The 22,738-nt window shown below is 42.8% G+C and overlaps 1 protein-coding gene and 1 non-coding gene across 3 annotated transcripts in view; one reads left to right on the top strand and one right to left on the bottom strand.

Moving 5' to 3' along the window:
* The window catches only part of LOC139272952 (nuclear receptor-binding protein-like), a 121,945-nt gene that overhangs the window by 80,149 nt on the left and 19,058 nt on the right, over positions 1–22,738 (bottom strand). For both annotated transcript variants that reach the window (XM_070889114.1, XM_070889115.1), the window contains exons 2-5: positions 6,583–6,705; positions 6,120–6,221; positions 5,405–5,494; positions 1,727–1,767 (exon numbers count right to left, since the gene is read on the bottom strand). In XM_070889114.1, the coding sequence (XP_070745215.1) occupies positions 1,727–1,767; positions 5,405–5,494; positions 6,120–6,221; positions 6,583–6,705 (356 nt within the window). The remainder of the gene's footprint in view (positions 1–1,726; positions 1,768–5,404; positions 5,495–6,119; positions 6,222–6,582; positions 6,706–22,738) is intronic.
* trnaf-gaa (transfer RNA phenylalanine (anticodon GAA)) lies at positions 15,040–15,112 on the top strand. Its single transcript has one exon. It is a non-coding gene; the product is annotated as a tRNA-Phe (tRNA).

The following is a 22,738-nucleotide window of genomic DNA, read 5'->3' as shown; positions in this document are numbered from 1 at the left end:
AATTTATTTTACTATACTTGGATGCATTCCATGTGGGCCTGGTTTTTATGAATCTTTTAGTAGAGTTTTTTTTAATGGCCATTTAAATGATTAATTATTTTCTATTAAAACTCTAATGCAGCTCCACTACTTCAGTTATAAATTTAGGAATGTATCATTTTTTAATATGATAAAAGTTCAGCTTTATATTAGCTTCCCCCAAATGGGCAACATCACTTTGAAGCACTTGTCTTCAGCTCCAACTTCCTGCAATCCTGCATCTTCATTGTTGGCGAATGTGAATTGAAATTCAGTCTTTATTATTTTTAAAACAAGTTGGATGTAAAAAAAAAAATCTTCACACTTAGGTTTGTCATTAATAATGCTCAGAAGCTTCAAATAGTCAATGCACAAATTTAATTTTCCAAGAATAATTTGATGATCTTACTCTCAGTGAACAATTGCAATAATTTAATCATATATCTTTACAATAATATTTAAAGGTACTAGTAGATCTCCCATATCATTGCTAATGGAAAAGAAAATCGGGTTGAGTGTAAAATGGATTGTCGAATTGCTATCATCTATTTTGTGCTATTGCCCAAGCTAAATTTCACCTCATTAAACTTTCTGCAGTTTGAGCTGGGCCATTGTATCACGTTGGCCACATGTAAGAGATTTTTTTAGTTGCAGTTTGATTAGGGAGAAAATTGAAGCTTAAAATGATTGGTGAACAAAGGTTGAAAATAATTAATTATAAAGGGGAAAACAGGCAACCAGTGAGGAAGCAAACTGATTGAATCTGTCACAACAAGTGATATTATAAAGATGGCTTTAGATTCAGAATTCCAAACTTTGAAACAATTTATTTTAATAAAGTACTCTCAAGCTGGTTTTGCTTTTATGCAAAGTATTCAGGTAAGCTCTCCAGGGTAAAAGGCGTGCTATAGCATTAAACTTACAAATCAGAATGTTTCTGGTTTGATACCCAGTCTGTTCTAGGTGACCTTATCTCTGCCAGCCAAGTAGTAGAAATACAACTGGCTTCGGTGTCCCTGGAGTTTGGGGGCGGGAGAAACAGGTGTCAGCTGTGGCTCAGTGGATAGCACATTCGCCTCTTGAGTCAGAAGGTTGTGGGACTTGAGTACTTCAATCTAGGCTGACACTCCAGTGCAGTGCTGAGGGAGTGCTGCACTGTCAGAGTTGCCATCTTTTGGATGAGACATTAAACCGAGGCCCCGTCTGCCCCCTCAGGTGGGCGTAAAAGATCCCATGGCACTATTTCGAAGACGAGCAGGGGAGTTAACCCGGTGTCCTGGCCAATATTTATCCCTCAATCAACATAACAAAAATAGGTTATCTGCTGTTTGTGGGAGTTGGCTTTGCGCAAGTTGGCTGCCACGTTTCCTACATTACAACAGTGACTACACTCCAAAAGTACTTCATTGGCTGTAAAGCACATTGAGATGTCCGATGATCGTGAAAGACACTATATAAATGCAAGACTTTCTTTTTCCAAACCATCGGTGGGCAGGTGATAAGAACGAGATTGGATTTGGCTATGGCGGGCTCTATCAATACACTGCTGATACTCACTGCCTAGGTTCAGCACCTGTGGAACCATAGCCAAGGAAGAGACAAAGCCTACAGAAGAAGCAAGGGCCGAGGGGGGGTGGGAGGAAAGGGGATGAGAAAAAAAAGATGTAAACCACCAGAAGAGATTCATTTTAGGTCCCTGGCTTCTTACCTCAAGGCAGACAAAATCTGGGTGCACCATCTCTTCCAAGCCTGTATAGAAATAAACAAATTTACATTCAAATGTGGACTACTACATACAGTTAAATTAATTTGATTTGAGAGAAATCCCACATCATAGAATCATAGAAAATAGGTGCAGGAGTAGGCCATTCAGCCCCTCAAGCCTGCACCACCATTCAATATCATGACTGATCATTCACCTCAGTACCCCTTTCCTGCTTTCTCTCCATACCCCTTGATCCCTTTAGCCGTAAGGGTCATATCTAACTCCCTCTTGAATATATCCAATGAACTTGCATCAACAACTCTCTGCGGTAGGGAATTCCACAGGTTAACAACTCTCTGAGTGAAGAAGTTTCTCCTCATCTCAGTCCTGAATGGCCTATCCCTTATCCTTAGACTGTGACCCCTGGTTCTAGACTTCCCCAACATCGGGAACATTCTTCCTGCATCTAATCTGTCCAGTCCCATCAGAATTTTACATGTTATCATCAGGTCCCCTCTCATTCTTCTAAACTCCAGTGTATAAAGGTCCAGTCGATCCAGTCTCTCCTCATATGTCAGTCCTGCCATCCCAGGAATCAGTCTGGTAAACCTTCGCTGCACTCCCACAATAGCAAGAACATCCTTCCTCAGATTAGGAGACCAAAACTGAACACAATATTCCAGGTGAGGCCTCACCAAGGCCCTGTACAACTGCAGTAAGACCTTCCTGCTTCTATACTCAAATCCCCTAGCTATGAAGGCCAACATGCCATTTGCCTTCTTCACCACCTGCTGTACCTGCATGCCAACTTTCAATGACTGATGTACCACTACACCCAGGTCTCGTTGCACCTCCCCTTGTCCTAATCTGCCGCCATTCAGATAATATTCTGCCGCCTTGTTTTTGCCACCAAATTGGATAACTTCACAGTTATCCACATTATACTGCATCTGCCATGCATTTGCCCATTCACCTAACCTGTCCAAGTCACCCTGCAGCCTCTTATCCTCCTCACAGCTCACACTGCCACCCAGCTTAGTGTCAGCTGCAAACTTGGAGATATTACACTCAATACCTTCATCTCAATCATTGATGTCTATTGTAAATAGCTGGGGTCCCAGCACGGAGTCCTGCGGCACCCCACTCGTCACTGCCTGCCATTATGAAAAGGACCCGTTTATTCCGACTCTCTGCTTCCTGTCTGCCAACCAGTTCTCTATCCACGTCAATACATTATCCCCAATACCATGTGCTTTAATTTTGCACATCAATCTCTTGTGTGGGACCTTGTCAAAAGCCTTTTGAAAGTCCAAATACACCACATCCACTGGTTCTCCCTTGTTCAGTCTACTAGTTACATCCTCAAAAAATTCTAGATGATTTGTCAAGCACGATTTCCCTTTCATAAATCCATGCTGACTTGGACTGATCCTGTCACTGCTTTCCAAATGCGCTGCTCTTTCATCTTGAATAATTGACTCCAACATTTTCCCCACTACCGATGTCAGGCTACCGGTCTATAATTCCCTGTTTTCTCTCTCCCTCCTTTTTTAAAAAGTGGGATTACATTAGCTACCCTCCAGTCCATAGGAACTAATCCAGAGTCGATACACTGTTGGAAAATGATCACCAATGTATCCACTATTTCTAAGGCCACTTCCTTAAGTACTCTGGGATGCAGACTATCAGGCCCTGGGGATTTATCGGCCTTCAATCCCATCAATTTCCACAACACAATTTCCTGACTAATAAGGATTTCCTTCAAGTTCCTGCTCCTCACAAGATCATCGGTCCCCTAGTATTTCCGGAAGGTTATTTGTGTCTTCCTTCATGAAGGCAGAACCAAAGTATTTGTTCAATTGCTCTGCCATTTCTTTGCTCCCCATTATAAATTCACTTGATTCTGACTGCAAGGGACCTACGTTTGTCTTCACTAATCTTTTTCTCTTCACATATCTATAGAAGCTTTTGCAGTCGGTTTTTATGTTCCCACTAAGCTTCCTCTCATACTCTATTTTCCCCCTCCTAATTAAACCTTTTGTCCTCCTTTGCTGAATTCTAAATTTCTCCCAGTCCTCAGGTTTGCTGCTTTTTCTGGCCAATTTATATGCCTCTTCCTTGGATTTAACACTATACCTAATTTCCCTTGTTACCCACCTTCCCCGTTTTATTTTTACTCCAGACAGGGGATGTACAATTGTTGAAGTTCATCCATGTGATCTTTAAATGTTTGCCATTGCCTATCCATTGTCAACCCTTTAAGTATCATTTGCCAGTCTATTCTAGCCAATTCACGTCTCATACCATCGAAGTTACCTTTCCTGAAGTTCAGGATCCTCGTCTCTGAATTAACTGTGTCACTCTCCATCTTAATAAAGAATTCTACCATATTATGGTCACTCTTCCCCAAGGGGCCTCACACAACAAGATTGCTAATTCTTCATAGAATGAACACCTAAGCATTGCCACCTTGGCTAACTCAATCTAAACCCTTGGCAGCTGTAGTATATTGACACTTCTATTTACTAGCCCATTTCGTGTCTACTCTGAGATCAAATTATCTCAGATCACATTTTGAAGAGATTTGCTCAGTTAACCACAAAACCAGTTAAGGACAAAATTGCAATTAAGGACAAAATTTCACTTCACACTGCAGGCAACAGATCAACAAGATAGACTTCCAACTCGACCTTTTTGATAGGATCTTCTCTTATTGTGAATGGCCTATATAGGGATTCGACCCACAACCCTGGCTTTATTAGCATCATGTGCTAACCAACTGAGCTAACCAGCCAGAAGATAATGGGAGGGAGAAAATGTACTGGAATCAAAGATGCTTGCTCAGTCAGGCTGGATTGATGCCCAATCTACCAGAAGTGAAATGTCCTAAATAATACCATATCTCTTCATTTCTCCATGTTCCTCGCCACAAGGTTGCTACTTGCATACGAAATTGAAACATTATTATTGCAGGCTAACCTCCACAAGAGGAGAGAGCTTTGGTTTAGTCATAGTATTCCTGCATCTGAGTCAGAGGTTTTGGGTAGAAGCCCCACTCTACACGGCCCGACCTCTCAATACTGGGTTGACACCCAGTGGCGTGCTCGTGTCCAACGGCAGTGGAGTGGCGAACCTCTTTATTGCATCTCGCTAGTTCTCGGTCAGGCTTATGACCTGTTCACATAAAAATGAGTCTTTGTTGTGAAAACAACCCAGAGCACAAGGGATCAGAACATAAAATGCCATTACACCAGCATTAAACTATCTGGAGTGTTTCCCTTCTCTATTCCTACATCTTACGTTTTGGTATGTCAATCTTGGAAAGAAAAAAGTTGCCAAAAATCATCTTATGATTCTGATACTACAATCAAATTGCACCCAAAACTGAATAACACTTTGTAGTATGACACGGTGGAGGGGTACATATTTCCCATCTCCGACGATACCAAGTTCAGTTACATGCTGTGGCCATCAAGCATATATGCGTGCATACATCATAAGCGTGTGCTCGCATACACACATCCCCCAAAAAGATGGAGCCACTTCTGCATGCTGCCCAGATGGCCAAAAGCAGGAACTTGAGCCATTCAGGAACAACTGATGCGTACTCACTGCATAGTAGCAAAAATAAAGGCAAACTATCCTAATGTAGTCTTTTGCAAACAGTAATCTACAACCTACCTTTTCATTCATAGTTTTGTGGTTTTTCTTCGTTTTCTTCAAAAATTGTTTTAAGCTTCCTGATGACATGTATTCTGTTATAAATATAACCTGCAGGAATATAATCACAACAATCCCTTCAGCAGCTAGAAATATATCAAACACACATGCTTACAGAACAAATCATGTAGTCTCTCTTCCCTCTACCTCTTGCTCTCAATTTACAGTACAATATAATTGTTTCAAAAAAAAGGATCTTAATTCTTTGGAAAATATGCAGATTACACTGGTTCAATTTTCCCGAATACTTTTAAAGACTTTTCAAATATCTTATGTTTCATATCCTTAAAGGATTTTCAATGTTCTTTCATCATCGCTGGGTCAAAATCTTGGAACTCCCGAACAGCACTGTGGGAGCACCTTCACTACACGGACTGCAGCGATTCAATAAGGTGGCTCACCACAACTTTCTCAAGGAAAATCATGGATGGGCAATAAATACTGGCTTTGCCAGTGACTCCCACATCCCAGGAACGAAGAAAAAAAATATAATGTATGAACATTTCAGAATCACAGAAATGACTGAACATTTATTGCATATTAAGTTTAAAGAACATTTTCGGCTATAAATTATCCAGTCACAAGAAAAAGCCTATACCTGTACTGATTTTAACATTTCAATTTCAATATCAGAAACACCGCATCAGTCAGGTAGAGCAGCACCAAGATAGCTTACCCGAGCTTTATTTTCTTTCACATCTGCCCAGTACTTGTGGAATTTCACTATGTTCAGATGCTCCAGCTGGATGAGATTGTCAAAGACAGCTTTAACCTTATCCTAAAAGGAACAGAAATATAGCCATTAGAAATGGTTAACATATAAATGTGATTCCTTCCTGCCCTCGGTCCACCTGTAGTATTGAAAGGAGGGGGGGGGGGGGGGGGAAGGGGGAAGGATGAGAAAAACTAGTTGGCTGAATTCTTGAATAGAGGCACCCAGTGAAACTATCTGAAACCATTTGGAAGTACTTAATTTCTGGAACTTAAGTTTATTTTTTTATAAAATGAATAATCTTGTAACAGTCTTATCGCCATACTTAATGATCATACTTTGAAAATACTAAAACCAAACTGAACAAAATAATGCAGGAGTCATCATTAGCAGCTCATATCAAAAGAATCGAGAGCTTTATTTTCACCTCTTGTAGCTTAAAGTTTTTTCGTTCTGAAAACTGGACTTCATTCCAAACAACTTCCACCCCCTCCTCCGTGTCCATTGCTAAGTACGCGCTGTCAATTCCAGGAACATTCCGCTGATTCACCTACAATTTAAAATAAAAGGGTATTCTTCAATGAAAACAAAATAATTTATTATGCAAAACTTTACAATTTTTTGATATTACAAGGCACTTGGAAGGTGGTAAAGCTCTGGCCTCAAAGCCAGATTTTGTGTTCAAGGTCCATGCAGGACTGAGGGTCTTGAGATTTTTTGAAAGTGCTCTCCTTCAGATGAGGCTTCAAACGAAGTCTGCTTCAAAACAAGTGCCAGGTTTGGCTGCATAAGTTGATACACTTTAGAGCAATTTTTTGTACTTGAAGCACCTTTGAGACATTACTGAGTAGTGGTACACCATGTTCCCTTTAAGCAGGCCATGCAGTCTGGTGCTCCCCTGTAGCCAGCTCATCAGCTTTTAAATGAAAAAAACCCCCACTCGCATGCGTAATTTTGAATGGCCCGCGCTATCCCTTTAGAAAATAGGTGCAGGAGTAGGCCATTCGGCTCTTCTAGCCTGCACCGCCATTCAATGAGTTCATGGCTGAACATGCAACTTCAGTACCCCATTCCTGCTTTCTCGCCATACCCCTTGATCCCCCTAGTAGTAAGGACTTCATCTAACTCCTTTTTGAATATATTTAGTGAATTGGCCTCAACAACTTTCTGTGGTAGAGAATTCCACAGGTTCCCCACTCTCTGGGTGAAGAAGTTTCTCCTCATCTCAGTCCTAAATGGCTTACCCCTTATCCTTTGACTGTGACCCCTGGTTCTGGACTTCCCCAACATTGGGAATATTCTTCCTGCATCTAACCTGTCTAAACCCATCAGAATTTTAAACGTTTCTATGAGGTCTCCTCTCATTCTTCTGAACTCCAGTGAATACAAGCCCAGTTGATCCAGTCTTTCTTGATAGGTCAGTCCCACCATTTAAAGAGGTCATGCGGCCCCCCCAAAAATTAGGGCACATCTTTCTTTTAAATTTCTTCCAACAGCTCAATACTAGCTTACTGGAGAGTGAGCATCTACATTTTTTTATGATTTCATATTTTTCTTCCTTTTTTTCTGCCGAGAAAGAAAAATAATCCCAGCATTTAACCCGAAGGAAAAGCACCAACCAATTGGTTATAGTGACGACTGGCTGAAAGGGGATTTTTCCTCCTTAATATGCTCTTTAAAAAATTAAAACAAAAGTTCCCCATTGAAAACATGCCACTGGCATGTTCTTTCATAGCATTCAGAATCTGCCTTGCTGATGAAGGAAAAGCCAAGTATGCTGGAAACCTGAACCAAAAGAGTAGAAGATGCTAAATATGGAGTGCGAAGGTGCACATTGGATTAAAGCAGGTGGCCCTCAACCCTTCAGAAGAACCAATGTGATTGGGAAGGATAGCTCTTTTTAAGACTGACCAAACAGAATGAGAAGAGAAATGATACAAACAGTTTTACTATACCAAGAATTCTTACTGCGACACCACTTAACCACGTTTCTTTTATTCCTTTATATCCTGCATCATTAATTATAATCAAAAACGTTTCCAGGAGGTAGATGATTAATTTGCCTAAAATATGTTTCATGCAATATACATAGATGACCTGGAAAAGGGGACAGAGTGTAGTGTAACAAAATTTGCAGATGGCACAAAGATTAGTGGGAAAGCGGGTTGTGTGGAGGACACAGAGAGGCTGCAAAGAGATTTAGATAGTTTAAGCGAATGAGCTAAGGTTTGGCAGATGGAATACAATGTCGTAAAATGTGAGGCCATCCACCTTGGAGAAGAAAAAAAAACAGTAAAAGGGAATATTATTTGAATGGGGAGAAATTACAACATGCTGCGGTGCAGAGGGACCTGGGGGTCCTTGTGCATGAAACTCTTTTAGGATCCTTGTGCATGAAACTCTTTTTGGTTGAAAAGTTAATTTGCAGGTGCAGCAGGTAATCAGGAAGGCGAATGGAATGTTGGCCTTCATAGCGAGAGGGATGGAGTACAAAAGCAGGGAGGTCCTGCTGCAACTGCACAGGGTATTGTTGAGGCCGCACCTGGAGTACTGCATGCAGTTTTGGTTGCCTTACTTAAGGAAGGATATACTGGCTTTGGAGGGGGTGCAGAGACGATTCACTAGGTTGCTTCCGGAGATGAGGGGGTTACCTTATGATGATAGATTGAGTAGACTGGGACTTTACACGTTGGAGTTCAGAAGGATGAGGGGTGATCTTATAGAAACATTTAAAATAATGAAGGGGATAGACAGGATAGAGGCAGAGAGGTTGTTTCCACTGGTCGGGGAGACTAGAACTAGGTGGCACAGCCTCAAAATACGGGGGAGCCAATTTAAAACTGAGTTGAGAAGGAATTTCTTCTCCCAGAGGGTTGTGAATCTGTGGAATTCTCTGCCCAAGGAAGCAGTTGAGGCTAGCTCATTAAATATATTCAAATAACAGATAGATAGATAGATAGATAGATAGATAGATAGATAGATAGATAGATAGATAGATAGATTTTTAACCAATAAGAGAATTAAGGGTTATGGGGAGCGGGTGGGTAAGTGGAGCCGAGTCCACGGCCAGATCAGCCATGATCTTGTTGAATGGCGGAGCAGGCTCGAGGGGCTACATGGCCTAGTCCTGTTCCTAATTCTTATGTTCTTATTTATGTTCTTCTGCTGTAGTTGACCTGAGAAAATACGCCATACCAACTATTGGAAGGCAGATTATGTTTCAGCTTTGGTCAAACTAGAAAGCAATAGCAATTGTGTTAATCTGGAGAAAACTGCAAATGTTGGAAATATGATGGATAACCAATTGCAATATAAACAGAAAGCATCTGAAAGATACATTGATGTTTGGAGAAGGCACTCCTGACAAAGGGTCTACACACTTTCAGATTATGGATCTGCTGGGCATTTGAAGCAATTTATGTGTTTATTGGAAGTGAAAGTAACTATTTCAATGTGTCTTATCATTTGTAATTCTCCCTCTGTTCCAAGAATTCAATTTCTTCAACTCCAGGAAGTTGAGCGCACAATTCTAGGCTGACACTCCAGTGCAATGCGTGCGCTGCACTGTCGGAGGTGCCGCCTTTTGGATGAGACGTTAAACCGAGCCTGCCCTCAGGTGGACATAAAAGATCCCATGGCACTATTTCGAAGAAGAGCACGGGAGTTATCCCCAGTGTCCTGGCCAATATTTATCCCTCAATCAAAACAAAAGCAGATTATCTGGTCGTTATCACATTGCTGTTTGTGGGGGTTTGCTGTGCACAAGTTGGTTGCTACGTTTCCCAATTACAACAGTGACTACACTCCAAAAGTACTCCATGCTGTAAAGCGCTTTGAGACGTCTGTTGATTGTGAAAGGCGCTATATAAATGCAAGTCTTTCTTTCAAGGGTTCAAGTGAAGAATGCATGAAAAAATGATTGTCAAGACATTTAAGAAAAAAGCTTTGGAACAGTTTTGACCAAGGGTCACCCATTTAATTCATTGCTAACTGAACAAATTTACAGATTAAAAAAATCTCTTTATCCTAATGTCAACCAGAAGTGCAGATCAAGAGATCTTGTTGGGAGAACCTCCCAGAGTGTTCCACATTCTAATGGAACAAGCTTCTGCAGGAACATCTGATTAGTCAGTATATTTGTTAGGGGAGCGGGGGCAGGACATGCAATGTCAAAGTAATCAGGAAGGCTCAAGTACAGTGAGCTGCCAGAAGGGTTAACGAGCTGTCTTTAACAGAACTTTGTCATGACACAGGAATGACCAGCTTCCAATATTGCAGTATAAGCAGGTTGAACAAAGGGCCTCTACCCCAAAGTCAACCTGAAATGCATATCAAATTATATGTTCAATGCCAATTATATGCACTCATAAGTATTTGATGGTAAACAGGTTATTTCCTCCATTATTTAAGAAGCCATTAACTGTGGAGAATTCTTATGCAGCAATTTTCTTTTTCTTTTCCCACTCCCAATTATCCTCAAACCAGAAATGTATTAATGTTGTCACACACGCCTCATAGAAAATAGGTGCAGGAGTAGGCCATTCGGCCTCCTGCCACTTGGATTTTCAAATGTAGCCTCCGAGTGTTCATGCCACACTAAACAATTGCCGATCAGAGTGCAAGACAGACAGGAGTTTATGGGAGTATTTTCAATGAAGAAAAGATTCAATGGTTACACAAATAAAGCAAACAACAGTATCTCCAAGAATCAGGGAACAATATGAAGGCTACTTTGGGGCCATGTTTTGCACAAATCATAAGTTTTTGTGATGTAGCTAAATTGGAATTAACATTTTATGAACTACAAGTGGCAGTAGGCAGAGATTGCAAGCACCACTTTCCATCAGTAAACTCATCCTGTTAGTACAAGGCAAGTGAAGTAAAATTCAATACTTGAATTATTCTACTGATATTCTGAAATAGATAAAAGGCAAGCTGACCACACAGCTGTTAGATGGTTTGTCCAACACCCAGTTTTGGATGAATTGCAATTTCCTCCAGTTAAACATTAGGAAGACCAAAGACTACCTTCGGCCTCTGCCACAAACTCTCTACCTTTGACAACGACTCCATCCTCTCCCTAGTCAATGTCCCAAACTTGGAACCTATTCTCTCCAGCGAGAAGACTATCGACTTTCAACTCCGTAACACCGCCTGCACCTGCCCCTACCTCAGCCCATTTAGCGCTGAAACCCTTATCCATGCTGCTGTCACCTCCAGTCCACTATTCCAATGCTCTCCTGGCTGGCTTCCCATCCTCTAAGCTGTATAAACATCAGCTCACCCAAAATTCTACTGCACGTATCCCAAGACCTGCTCACCCATCACCACTATACTTGATGACCCATAATCTGCTCCCCCCAGCCCCTCCCCATCCCAATTTAAAATTCTTATCCTATTTAAATCTCTTCATGGTTCACCTCTCCTTATCTAATCGCCTCTAGCCCTGCAACCTCGCCCTGAACTCTCCATTCCCTGATTCGAGACTTGTGCATCCTGCCTTCCCTTTTCCGGCATTGATGGCCATGCCTTCAGCCCTACATCCCTCAAATCCTTCACCTCCCTCTGCTGCTTAAAACTTACTACTTTTGGTCACCCCTCCCAGCATATCCTTTGGCTTGGCGTCCTTTCTTTTTGGTCATTCCTCTGAAGCAGTTATTTTTTGACATTAAACGTTGCAAATAAATGTAAGTTGTTGCAAGTGATTTTTATACATTATTTCCTCCCTTTATTTTCTTGATGTGATGGGGGAAGGAGGAAGCTATTTTACATATAAATTAATAGTTAACCTGCACAGATGGAAAAGCCCAATGGAGCACCAAAGACACCAAACCAGCTTGGTCAACCAAATCAAAGGAAAACATTCAGGATTTTAAAAACATGCAAGTATGGCGTGGATCAAGAGTTATATTAAAATGGTTCAATATAAGAGTATTGGGACAACATTAAATCATGTTGGCTTAATTGTGATTGGTCTTGTGTGATACCAATAAGGTTAGTGACAACTGTTAGATATTTAAAAGAATAAAGACTTGGATTTATATACTGTCTTTCACGACCACCGGACGTCTCAAAGCGCTTTACAGCCAATGAAGTACTTTTGAAGTGTGGTCACTGTTGTAATTTACTTCAAAACTAAACACTCATTTTGAATTGAGTCAAGTGTCAGCTGGGTTCAAACTATGATGTATTCACCCGAGTTAGAAGGTTGTGGGTTTAAGCCACACTTCAGAACTGAAGCATAATCTAGGTAGACACTCCAATGCAATACAGAGGGAATGTCAGAAGTGTCAGACTCCTGAAGATAAGATTTCATGGTAGTAGGGAGTTCCCCCGGTGCCCTGACCATAGTCACTGGGTCAGCTTCCCTAAACCATTACGAAAAACAGATCAACTGATCATTTCTTTCATTGTGGTTTGTGAGATCTTGCTATGTGCAAACACCCAAATACACCTGTCAGGTGACTGAACTTAAAATAATGTGTGTAAAGTACCATGGTGCATTTGAAAAACATTTTAAGCTGTTATATAAATGCAAGTTCTTCCGCAGAGCAGACACACAAACTAGGTAATGAAGTGCACATGGAAGCATCCTATCACAATAGGAACAATTATACAAATCCAAGTTGTCAATGAGGTGGGGGAGGGGACAGTGAAGAGAAAGGGTGGGGGGGGGGGGGGGGAATTAATGGGACTCTACAGTCATTTTAATGATGAACTAAGTGAAACATCTTGTGTAGCATCTGCCATCAAACAAAGAACACATACTACAAATGAATAGACACAAATGTTCTGTCTGATAATGCTACCCTTACAGAAAAAAAATGTTGTCAGACAGAGGACTGTTTGTGAACCCGAGGAAAAACTGCAACATAAATATCCGACACAAGCTAGAAACATGGACCCAACAGATGTCCTTAAACTTCATGTTATGCAAGTAATGTTACTCAGCTTATACAAGTTATAAAGACTTGGATGGAAATGTTGTTCAATATTCATAAACAGGATTGCTCAATTTGATTACATTTATAGCAATGCATCGCTGTGGGCAAAATTAGATACAACCCGTTATCAACTGACAATAGTCTCAATGCCAGAAGACACAATGAGACAGGCATCATGTAAACCAGGTTGATGTCTGCCCCCAGCATGACCTCGGTTCCGCAAATTAGTCACGCTGAAATACACTCCAATCTAATTATGGGTGTGCATATTCCACTGAATCTAGATGTCCAGCAAACTTTCTGGTTACAAATAAAGTAAAAAAAAACACAAATATTTAACCCACTTGAATTTAAGGAAACTTGAATAGAGCCAAATGAATTTACTTTATTTAATATTTTAAGAAACAGCAGAGTGCACTGGACACGGCAAAGGCGATGGGCTCAGAAAACATCACGGCTGAAGACCAGTGCTCCAGAACTCACTGTGCCCCTGATCGAGCGACAACACTAGCATCTACCAGACAATATAGAAAACTGCCCGGCTATGTCCTACCTATAATAAGCAGGACAAATCTAACACGGCCAATTAACGCCCCATCAGCCTATTCCCAATCAACACAAAAGTGATGGAAGGAATCATCAGTGCTATCAAATGGCACTTATTCACCAATAAATTGCACATGAAAGCTCAGTTTAGGTTCCACTTGGCTCTGGACCTCATTACAGAACACGTGCTGAATTACAGGGCTGAGGCGATAGTGACTGCTCTTGACTTCAAGGCAGCATTCCTCCGAGTGTAGCTCTAAGGAGCCCCAGCAAAAATGAAATCAAAATGAATGAGGGGAAAACTCTCCAGTGGATGGTCATACCTATCACAAAGGAAGATGTGTGTGATTATTGAAGCCAATCATCTCAGCCCAGGACGTTGGTGCAAAAGTTTCAAGGCAACGACCTGGGCCCAACTACTGAACTGGGGCTGTTTGCTGATGACTGCAGTGCGTTCAGCTCCTTTTGCAATTCCAAGGTTGGACTGATAAATGATTAACATCCACGTTAGACAAGTACCAGGCAACGAACATCTCCAACAAGCGAGCTTAACCACCTCCTCTGGACAGTCATAGAAACATAGAAAATAGGTGCAGGAGTAGGCCATTCGGTCCTTGGAGCCGGCAGCACCATTCAATAAGATCATGGCTGATCATTCCCTCAGTACCCCTTTCCTGCTTTCTCTCCATGGCCCTTGATCCCCTTAGCCGAAAGAACATAATAAGAACATAAGAATTAGGAACAGGAGCAGGCCATCTAGCCCCTCGAGCCTGCTCCACCACCCAACAAGATCATGGCCGATCTGGCCGTGGACTCAGCTCCACTTACCCGCCCACTCCCCATAACCCTTAATTCCCTTATTGGTTAAAAATCTATCCATCTGTGATTTGAATACATTCAATGAGCTAGCCTCAACTGCTTCCTTGGGCAGAGAATTCCACAGATTCACAACCCTCTGGGAGAAGAAATTCCTTCTCAACTCGGTTCTAAATTGGCTCCCCCGTATTTTGAGACTGTGTCCCCTAGTTCTAGTCTCCCCGACCAGTGGAAACAACCTCTCTGCCTCTATCCTGTCTATCCCCTTCATTATTTTAAATGTTTCTATAAGATCACCCCTCATCCTTCTGAACTCCAACGAGTAAAGACCCAGACTACTCAATCTATCATCATAAGGTAACCCCCTCATCTCCGGAATCAGCCTAGTGAATCGTCTCTGTTCCCCCTCCCTTAAGTAAGGTGACCAAAACTGCATGCAGTACTCCAGGTGCGGCCTCACCAATACCCTGTACAGTTGCAGCAGGACCGCCCTGCTTTTGTACTCCATCCCTCTCGCAATGAAGGCCAACATTCCATTCGCCTTCCTGATTACCTGCTGCACCTGCAAACTAACTCGGGCCGAAATAGCTCAGTTGGGAAAGCGTTACACTGAAGATCTAAAGGTCCCTGGTTCAATCACGGGTTTCGGCAATATCTGGTGATTTATCCAAAAAGAGTTTCATGCACAAGGACCCCCAGGTCCCTCTGCACCGCAACATGTTGTAATTTCTCCCCATTCAAATAATATTTCCTTTTAATGTTTTTTTTCCCCCAAGGTGGATGACCTCACATTTTCCGACATTGTATTCCATCTGCCAAACCTTAGCTCATTTGCTTAACCTATCTAAATCTCTTTGCAGCCTCTCTGTGTCCTCTACACAACCCGCTTTCCCACTAATCTTTGTGTCATCTGCAAATTTTGTTACACTACACTCTGTCCCCTCTTCCAGGTCATCTATGTATATTGTAAACAGTTCTGGTCACAGCACCAATCCCTGTGGCACACCACTAACCACCGATTTCCAACCTGAAAAGGACCCATTTATCCCAACTCTCTGCTTTCTGTTAGCCAGCCAATTCTCTATCCATGCTGATACATTTCCTCTGATTCCGCGTACCTTTATCTTCTGCAGTAACCTTGTGTGGCAACTTATCGAATGCTTTTTGGAAATCTAAATACACCACATCCATCGGTACACCTCTATCCACCATGCTCGTTATATCCTCAAAGAATTTCAGTAAATTAGTTACACATGATTTTCCCTTCATGAATCCATGCTGCGTCTGCTTGATTGCACTATTTCTATCTCGATGTCTCGCTATTTCTTCCTTAATGATAGCTTCAAGCATTTTCCCCACTACAGATGTTAAACTAACCAGCCTATAGTTAACTGCCTTTTGTCTACCCCCTTTTTTAAACAGAGGCGTTACATTAGCCTCCCCAGAGTCCAGAGATTTTTGGTAGATTATAACGAATGCATCTGCGATACTTCCGCCATACCCTGGGATGCATTTCATCAGGACCAGGGGACTTGTCTACCTCGAGTCCCATTAGCCTGTCCAGCACCACCCCCCTAGTGATAGCGATTGTCTCAAGGTCCTCCCTTCCCACATTCCCGTGACCAGCAATTTTTGGCATGGTTTTTGTATCTTCCACTGTGAAGACCAAAGCAAAATAATTGTTTAAGGTCTCAGCCATTTCCACATTTCCCATTATTAAATCCACCTTCTCATCTTCTAAGGGACCAACATTTACATTAGTCACTCTTTTCCGTTTTATATATCAGTAAAAGCTTTTAATATCTGTTTTTATGTTTTGCGCAAGTTTACTTCGTAATCTATCTTTCCTTTCTTTATTGCTTCCTTAGTCATTCAATGGCATTACCATCGCCAAGTCCCCCACCATCAATATTCTGATGGTTCCAATTAATCAGAAACTCAACTGGACCAGTCACGTAAGTGGCATGGCTACGAGAACATATTAGTGCCTGGGTATTTTGCGCTGAACGTGGAGTCGAGAGGTGAGCCAAAGTCTCCCAACACCTACCGACAAGTCACAAGTCAGGAGTGCAATGGAATAATACCTAAATGGGAGCAGCTACAATAACACAAGAAACTGGATACCATCCAGGACAAAGCAGTTCATTTGATCGGCACCCTAGTGACTAATCTAAACATTCACTCCCTCCACCACCGGTGTACCGTGGCGACAGAGTGTTCTCGTGACAGGGTGCACTGCAGCAACTCGCCAAGCCTCTTTCGGCAGCACATCTCAAAACCACAACCTCTACCACTTCTTCATAGGCAGTCCCTCGAAATCGAGGAAGACTTGCTTCCACTCTAAAAGTGAGTTCTCAGTTGACTGAACAGTCCAATACAGGAATTACAGTCTCTGTCGCAGGTGGAACAGACAGTCGTTGGAGGAAAGGGTGGGTGGGGAGTCTGGTTTACCGCACGCTCCTTCCGCTGCCTGCGGTTGTTTTCTGCATGATCTCGGCGTTGAGACTCGAGGTGCTCAGCGCCCTCCCGGATGCTCTTCCTCCACTTGAGGCGATCTTTGGCCAGGGACTCCTCGGTGTCGGTGAGGATGTTGCACTTTATCAAGGAGGCTTTGAGGGTGTCCTTGAAATGTTTCCCCTGCCCACCTGGGGCTCGCTTTCCGTGTAGGAGATTGCTTAGGGAATCTCGTGTCGCGCATGTGGACAATGTGGCCCGTCCAACTGAGCTGGCCGAGCATGGTCAGTGCTTCAATGCTGGCCTGATTGAGAACACTAACGCTGGTGCATCTGTCCTCCCAGGGGATTTGCAGGATCTTGGAGACATCGGTGGTATTTCTCCAGCGATTTAAGGTGTCTACTGTATATGGTCCACATATCTGAGCCACACAGGAGGAGGGGGCCATAAAAGGAACGGAGGTGTGGTGGCCCGGGAGCAGCGTGGAGGCCCCGACCTGCGAGAACACCAGTGGCAGATCGGGGCCATAAAAGAAACGGAGGTGTGGTGGCCCGGGAGCAGCATGGAGGCATACCACTTCAGGAAGCAGCATAAGCTGGTGCAGGAGGGCAATGGCAGCGAAGAGTCACATCATCAAGGTCCAGGTCAGTGATTGGAGCGTGGGCAGGTACAGCAGGAGCTGCGAGAGATTGTGGAGGGATGTGATCGGGGCCCAGGCCAGCCCACACTGCGATATGTGTGCTCACTAGGTCCGTGCAGCACAGCAGGTCTCCAGCCGTCTTGGTTAACCCTTACCACTGGACCAAGACCTAGCTCTGTCAATCCCGTGTGGTGGCTGGTGTGCAACGGCTACCAAACGTTAAAGAAATCCGCGCACAGGCATCTTCTACCCATCAGGATGTAATTCAGGATCTGGAATATTAGGTACTTCATTGAAACACCTGTGAACTCATCCGTTTTTGGCATGGAAGCAAGTCATCCTCGTTTCGAGGGACTGCCCATGATGATGATGATGTGGACCAAAAGCTTGGTGCCAGATTTGAGGGCCGGATCTTCGAACACACACTTCCTCAGGCGGCCGAAGGCTGCGCTGGTGCACTGGAGGCGGTGTTGAACCTCGTCGTCTATGTCTGCCCTTGCTGATAATAGGCTCCCGAGGTATGGAAAGTGCTCTATGTTGCCCAGGGCCGTGCTTTGGATCTTGATGACTGGGGGGAGGGGGGCAGTGCTGTGTGGCGGGGTCAGGTTGGTGGAGGACCTGTGTCTTACGGATGTTTAGCATAAGGACCATGCTTTGATATGCGTCGGTGAAGATGTTGACCAAGGCTTGGCGTTCAACCTCAAAGCGCGCAGACACAAGCATCGTCCGTGTACTGTAGTTCGACGACAGAGGATGGGGCGGTCTTGGATCTAGCCTGGAGGCGACCAAGATCGAACAGGTTCCCACTGGTTCTATAGTTTAGTTCCAGTCCAACTTCGTTGGGCGGGCCATATTGTCCGCATGCCCGACCCAAGACTCCCAAAGCAAGCGCTCTACTCGGAACTCCGACACAGCAAGCGAGCCCCAGGTGGGCAGAAAATATTTCAAGAACACCTTCAAAGCCTCTCTGATAAAGTGCAACATTCCCATCAACACCTGATAATCCCTGGCCAAAGACCTCCCTAAGTAGAGGAAGAGCATTCGGGAAGGCGCTGAGCACCTCAAGTCTCGTTGCCGGGAGCATGCAGAAAACAAGCGCATGTAGCGGAAGGAGTGTGCGGCAAACCAGACTCCCCACCCAGCCTTTCCTCCAACGACTGTCTGTCCCACCTGTGACAGAGACTGTAATTCCGTATTGGACTGTAGTCACCTGAGAACTCAGAGCGGAAGCAAGTCTTCCTCGATTTCGAGGGACTGCCCTTTGATGGTTACAGGGTACTTAGAAATCATATTAGGCAGAGTCAACGTGGCTTTATTAAAAGATAAATCATGTTTGACAAATTTATTAAGAGGTTTTTTTGAGGATGTAAGGTAGATAAAGGGGAACCAGTGGATGCAACATATTTAGATTTCCAAAAGGCATTCAATAAGGTGCCACATTAAAAGCTGTAAATAAGAACATAATAGGAACAGGAGTAGGCCATACGGCCCCTCGAACCAACTCTGCCATTCAATAAGATCATGGCTGATCTGGTCATGGACTCAGCTCCACTTCCCTGCCCACTCCCCATAACCCCTTATGATTTAAGGAGCTGCCTATTTGTCTGAAATTTATTCAATGTCCCAGCTTCCACAGCTCCCTGAGGCAGTGAATTCCACAGATTTACAACCCGCAGAAGAAATTTCTCCTCATCTCTGTTTTAAATGGGCGGTCCCTTATTCTAAGATAACGCCCTCAAGTTCTAGTCTTCCCCCTAGTGGAAACATCATCTCTGCATCCACCTTGTCAAGCCCCCTCATAATCTTATACGTTTCGATAAGATCACCTCTCATTCTTCTGAATTCCAATGAGTAGAGGCCCAACCTACTCAACCTTTCCTCATAAGTCAATCCCCTCATCCCCGGAATCAACCTTGTGAACCTTCTTTGAACTTCCTCCAAAGCAAGTATATCCTTTCGTAAATATGGAAAACAAAACTGCACACAGTATTCCAGGTATGGCCTCATCAATACCTTATATAGCTGCAGCAAGACTTCACTGCTTTTATATTCCATCCCCTTTGCAATAAAGGCCAAGATACCATTGGCCTTCCTGATCACTTGCTGTACCTGCATACTATCCTTTTGTGTTTCATGCACAAGTACCCCCAGGTCCCACTGTACTGCAGCACTTTGCAATCTTTCTCCATTTAAATAATAACTTGCTCTTTGATTTTTTTCTGCCAAAGTGCATGACCTCACACTTTCCAACATTATACTCCATCTGCCAAATGTTTTGCCCACTCACTTAGCCAGTCTATGTCCTTTTGCAGATTTTGTGTGTCCTCCTCACACATTGCTTTTCCTCCCACCTTTATATCATCAGCAAACTTGGCTACGTTACACTCAGTCCCTTCTTTCAAGTCGTTAATATAGATTGTAAATAGTTGGGGTCCCAGCACTGACCCCTGTCACATACCACTAGTTACTGGTTGCAAACCAGAGAATGAACCATTTATCCCGACTCTGTTTTCTGTTCGTTAGCCAATCCTCTATCCATGCTAATGTATTACCCCCAACCCCGTGAACTTTTATCTTGTGCAGTAACCTTTTATGTGGCACCTAGTCAAATGCCTTCTGGATGTCCAAATACACCACATCCACTGGTTCCCCTTTATTCACCTTGTTCATTACATCCTCAAAGAATTCCAGAAAATTTGTCAAACATGACTTCCCCTTCATAAATCCATGCTGACTCTGCCTGACCAAATTTTGCTTTTCCAAATGTCCTTCTACTGCTTCTTTAATAATGGACTGCAACAGTTTCCCAACCACAGATGTTAGGCTAACTGGTCTGTAGTTTCCTGCTTTTTGTCTGCCTCCTTTTTTTAAATAGGGGTGTTACATTTGCAGTTTTCCAATCTGCTGGGACCTCCCCAGAATCCAGGGAATTTTGGTAAATTACAACCAACGCATCCACTATCCCTGCTGCTACTTCTCTTAAGACCCTAGAATGCAAGCCCCAAGGTCCAGGGGATTTATCTGCCTTTAGTCCCATTATCTTACTGAGTACCACCTCCTTAGTGATTGTGATTGTATTAAGTTCCTTCCCCCCTATAGCCCCTTGACTATCTACTGTTGGAATATTGTTAGTGTCCTCTACCGTAAAGACTGATACAAAATATTTATTCAGAGTTTCTGCCATCTCCATGTTACCCATTACGAATTCCCTGGTCTCGTCCTCTAAGGGACCAACATTTACTTTAGCCACTCTTTCTTTTTATATACCTATAGAAACTCTTACTATCTGTTTTTATAGCAAGATAAGGGCACATGGGGTTGCAGGTAAGCTATTAGCATGGATAAAGGATTGGTTGACAGACAGAAATCAGAGATCAGGGACAAATAGGTGATTTTCAGATTGGCAAGCTGTAACTAGTGGAGTGCCGCAAAAATCAGTGCTTGGGCCTCAGCTATTTAGAATCTATAGTAATGGCTTAGATGAAGGGACCAAATTTGCTGGGTGGGACAGTGAGTTGTGACGATGCAAAGAGCCTGAAAATGGATATAGATAGGTTAAGTGAATGGCAATAAGTGGCAGATGGAGTACAATGTTGGGATAGGTGAGGTTATTCACTGATAAGAATAGAAAAACAGAATATTTTTTAAATGGTGAGAAACTATTAAATGCTGGTGTTCAGAGAGATTTGGGTGTCCTAGAGCAAGAAAATATAGTTAGCATGAAGGTACAACAAGCAATTAGGAAGGCAAATGGCATGTTGGCCTTTATTGCTAGAGGGCTGGAGTACAAAAGTAAGGAAGTCTTGCTACAATTGTACAGGACTCTGGTGAGACCACACCTGGAGTACTGTGCAGAGTTTTGGGAAGGAATTTAAGGAAGGGTATACTTGCATTAGAGGCAGTGCAACAAATTAGATTGATCCTGTGAGGAGAGATTGACGAGATTGGACCTATGCTCTCTGGAGTTTTGAAGAATGAGAGGTGATCTCATTGAAACATAGAAGATTCTGAGGGGGACTGACAGGTAGATACTGAGATATTTGTTTCCCCGGGCTGGACAGTCTAGAATTAGGGGGCATAGTCTCAGGATAAGGGATCGGCTATTTAAGACTGAGACAACGAAGAATTTCTTCACTCAAGATGGCTGTGAATCTTTGGAATTCTCTATCCCAAGGGCTGTGATTGTTGAGTCTTTGAATATATTCAATGTCGAGATAGATAGATTTTTGGACTCTACAGGAAATCAAGAGATATCGGAATTGGGCAGGAAAGTGGAGTTGAAGTCATAAATCAGCCATGATTTTATTGAATGGCGGAGCAGGCTCGGGGGGTCATATGGCCTATTCCTGCTCCTAATTCTTCTGTAAATGCACCTCGCAATGTGGAACTGAGCCAGACATGAAGAATTTAAAGAGGCATATTACATTTTCCAAATCACCAATTAATTCCCCCTTCTTCACTTTCTAGGCAAAATTTGAGGAAGGGAGAAAAAAAGGGGAATATCTACTCTATTTGCATCAATTCTGATCAGTCGTAATATCCACTGCACGGATGTTATCTGAATGCCGATACCACCCATCCAGATTGGCATTTCCAACCAGACACATTGCTTCTGCCTTGAAAGCAAGATACAATACAGCATAACCTCTGATGTTTTAAAATGAAAACATGAACAGAGCAGTGCTGACAGACAGGAATCAATGACAAAACTCCCAACACTGGCTAATCAGTTCAGCGTGTGAAATGGAAACTTCAAATGGTTCTGCAGCCACTTTGGATGTCAAAGCATCAGTGTTTCTTTTAAATCAGCGTGGCAAAGAATGTTTTTGCAGCACAATTTCATAAAATGTGAAATTGGATACAATAGGAAACTTTCTTTTTGGCAATCTAGGTCAACAATTTAAAAAAGCCACTTTCGGATGGTTGAGGTCCATCATTTGTTCGCCTAATTCATCCATTTATGACCCTATTTCTGCTGTTAACCCAACTAAATTTGGTCTTCAAATCTGAGCAAGATCCATCAGGTCCTGGATCAATTTCCCCAGGAAAAATTACCTGTTTATACCCAACAGTTTGTTCCAGAGATCCAGTGAGCATTTAGGTATGGTCACCTGAACTGAATTTGAAAATGGAGACTTCTTTTTTCTATTAACCACAGAAACACTGAACCCAAGTTAAATGAA

Source organism: Pristiophorus japonicus, chromosome 9, assembly GCF_044704955.1.
Source record: "Pristiophorus japonicus isolate sPriJap1 chromosome 9, sPriJap1.hap1, whole genome shotgun sequence".
NCBI classification, from domain to species: Eukaryota; Metazoa; Chordata; class Chondrichthyes; family Pristiophoridae; genus Pristiophorus; species Pristiophorus japonicus.
This window is presented reverse-complemented; position numbering and strand designations above follow the sequence as displayed.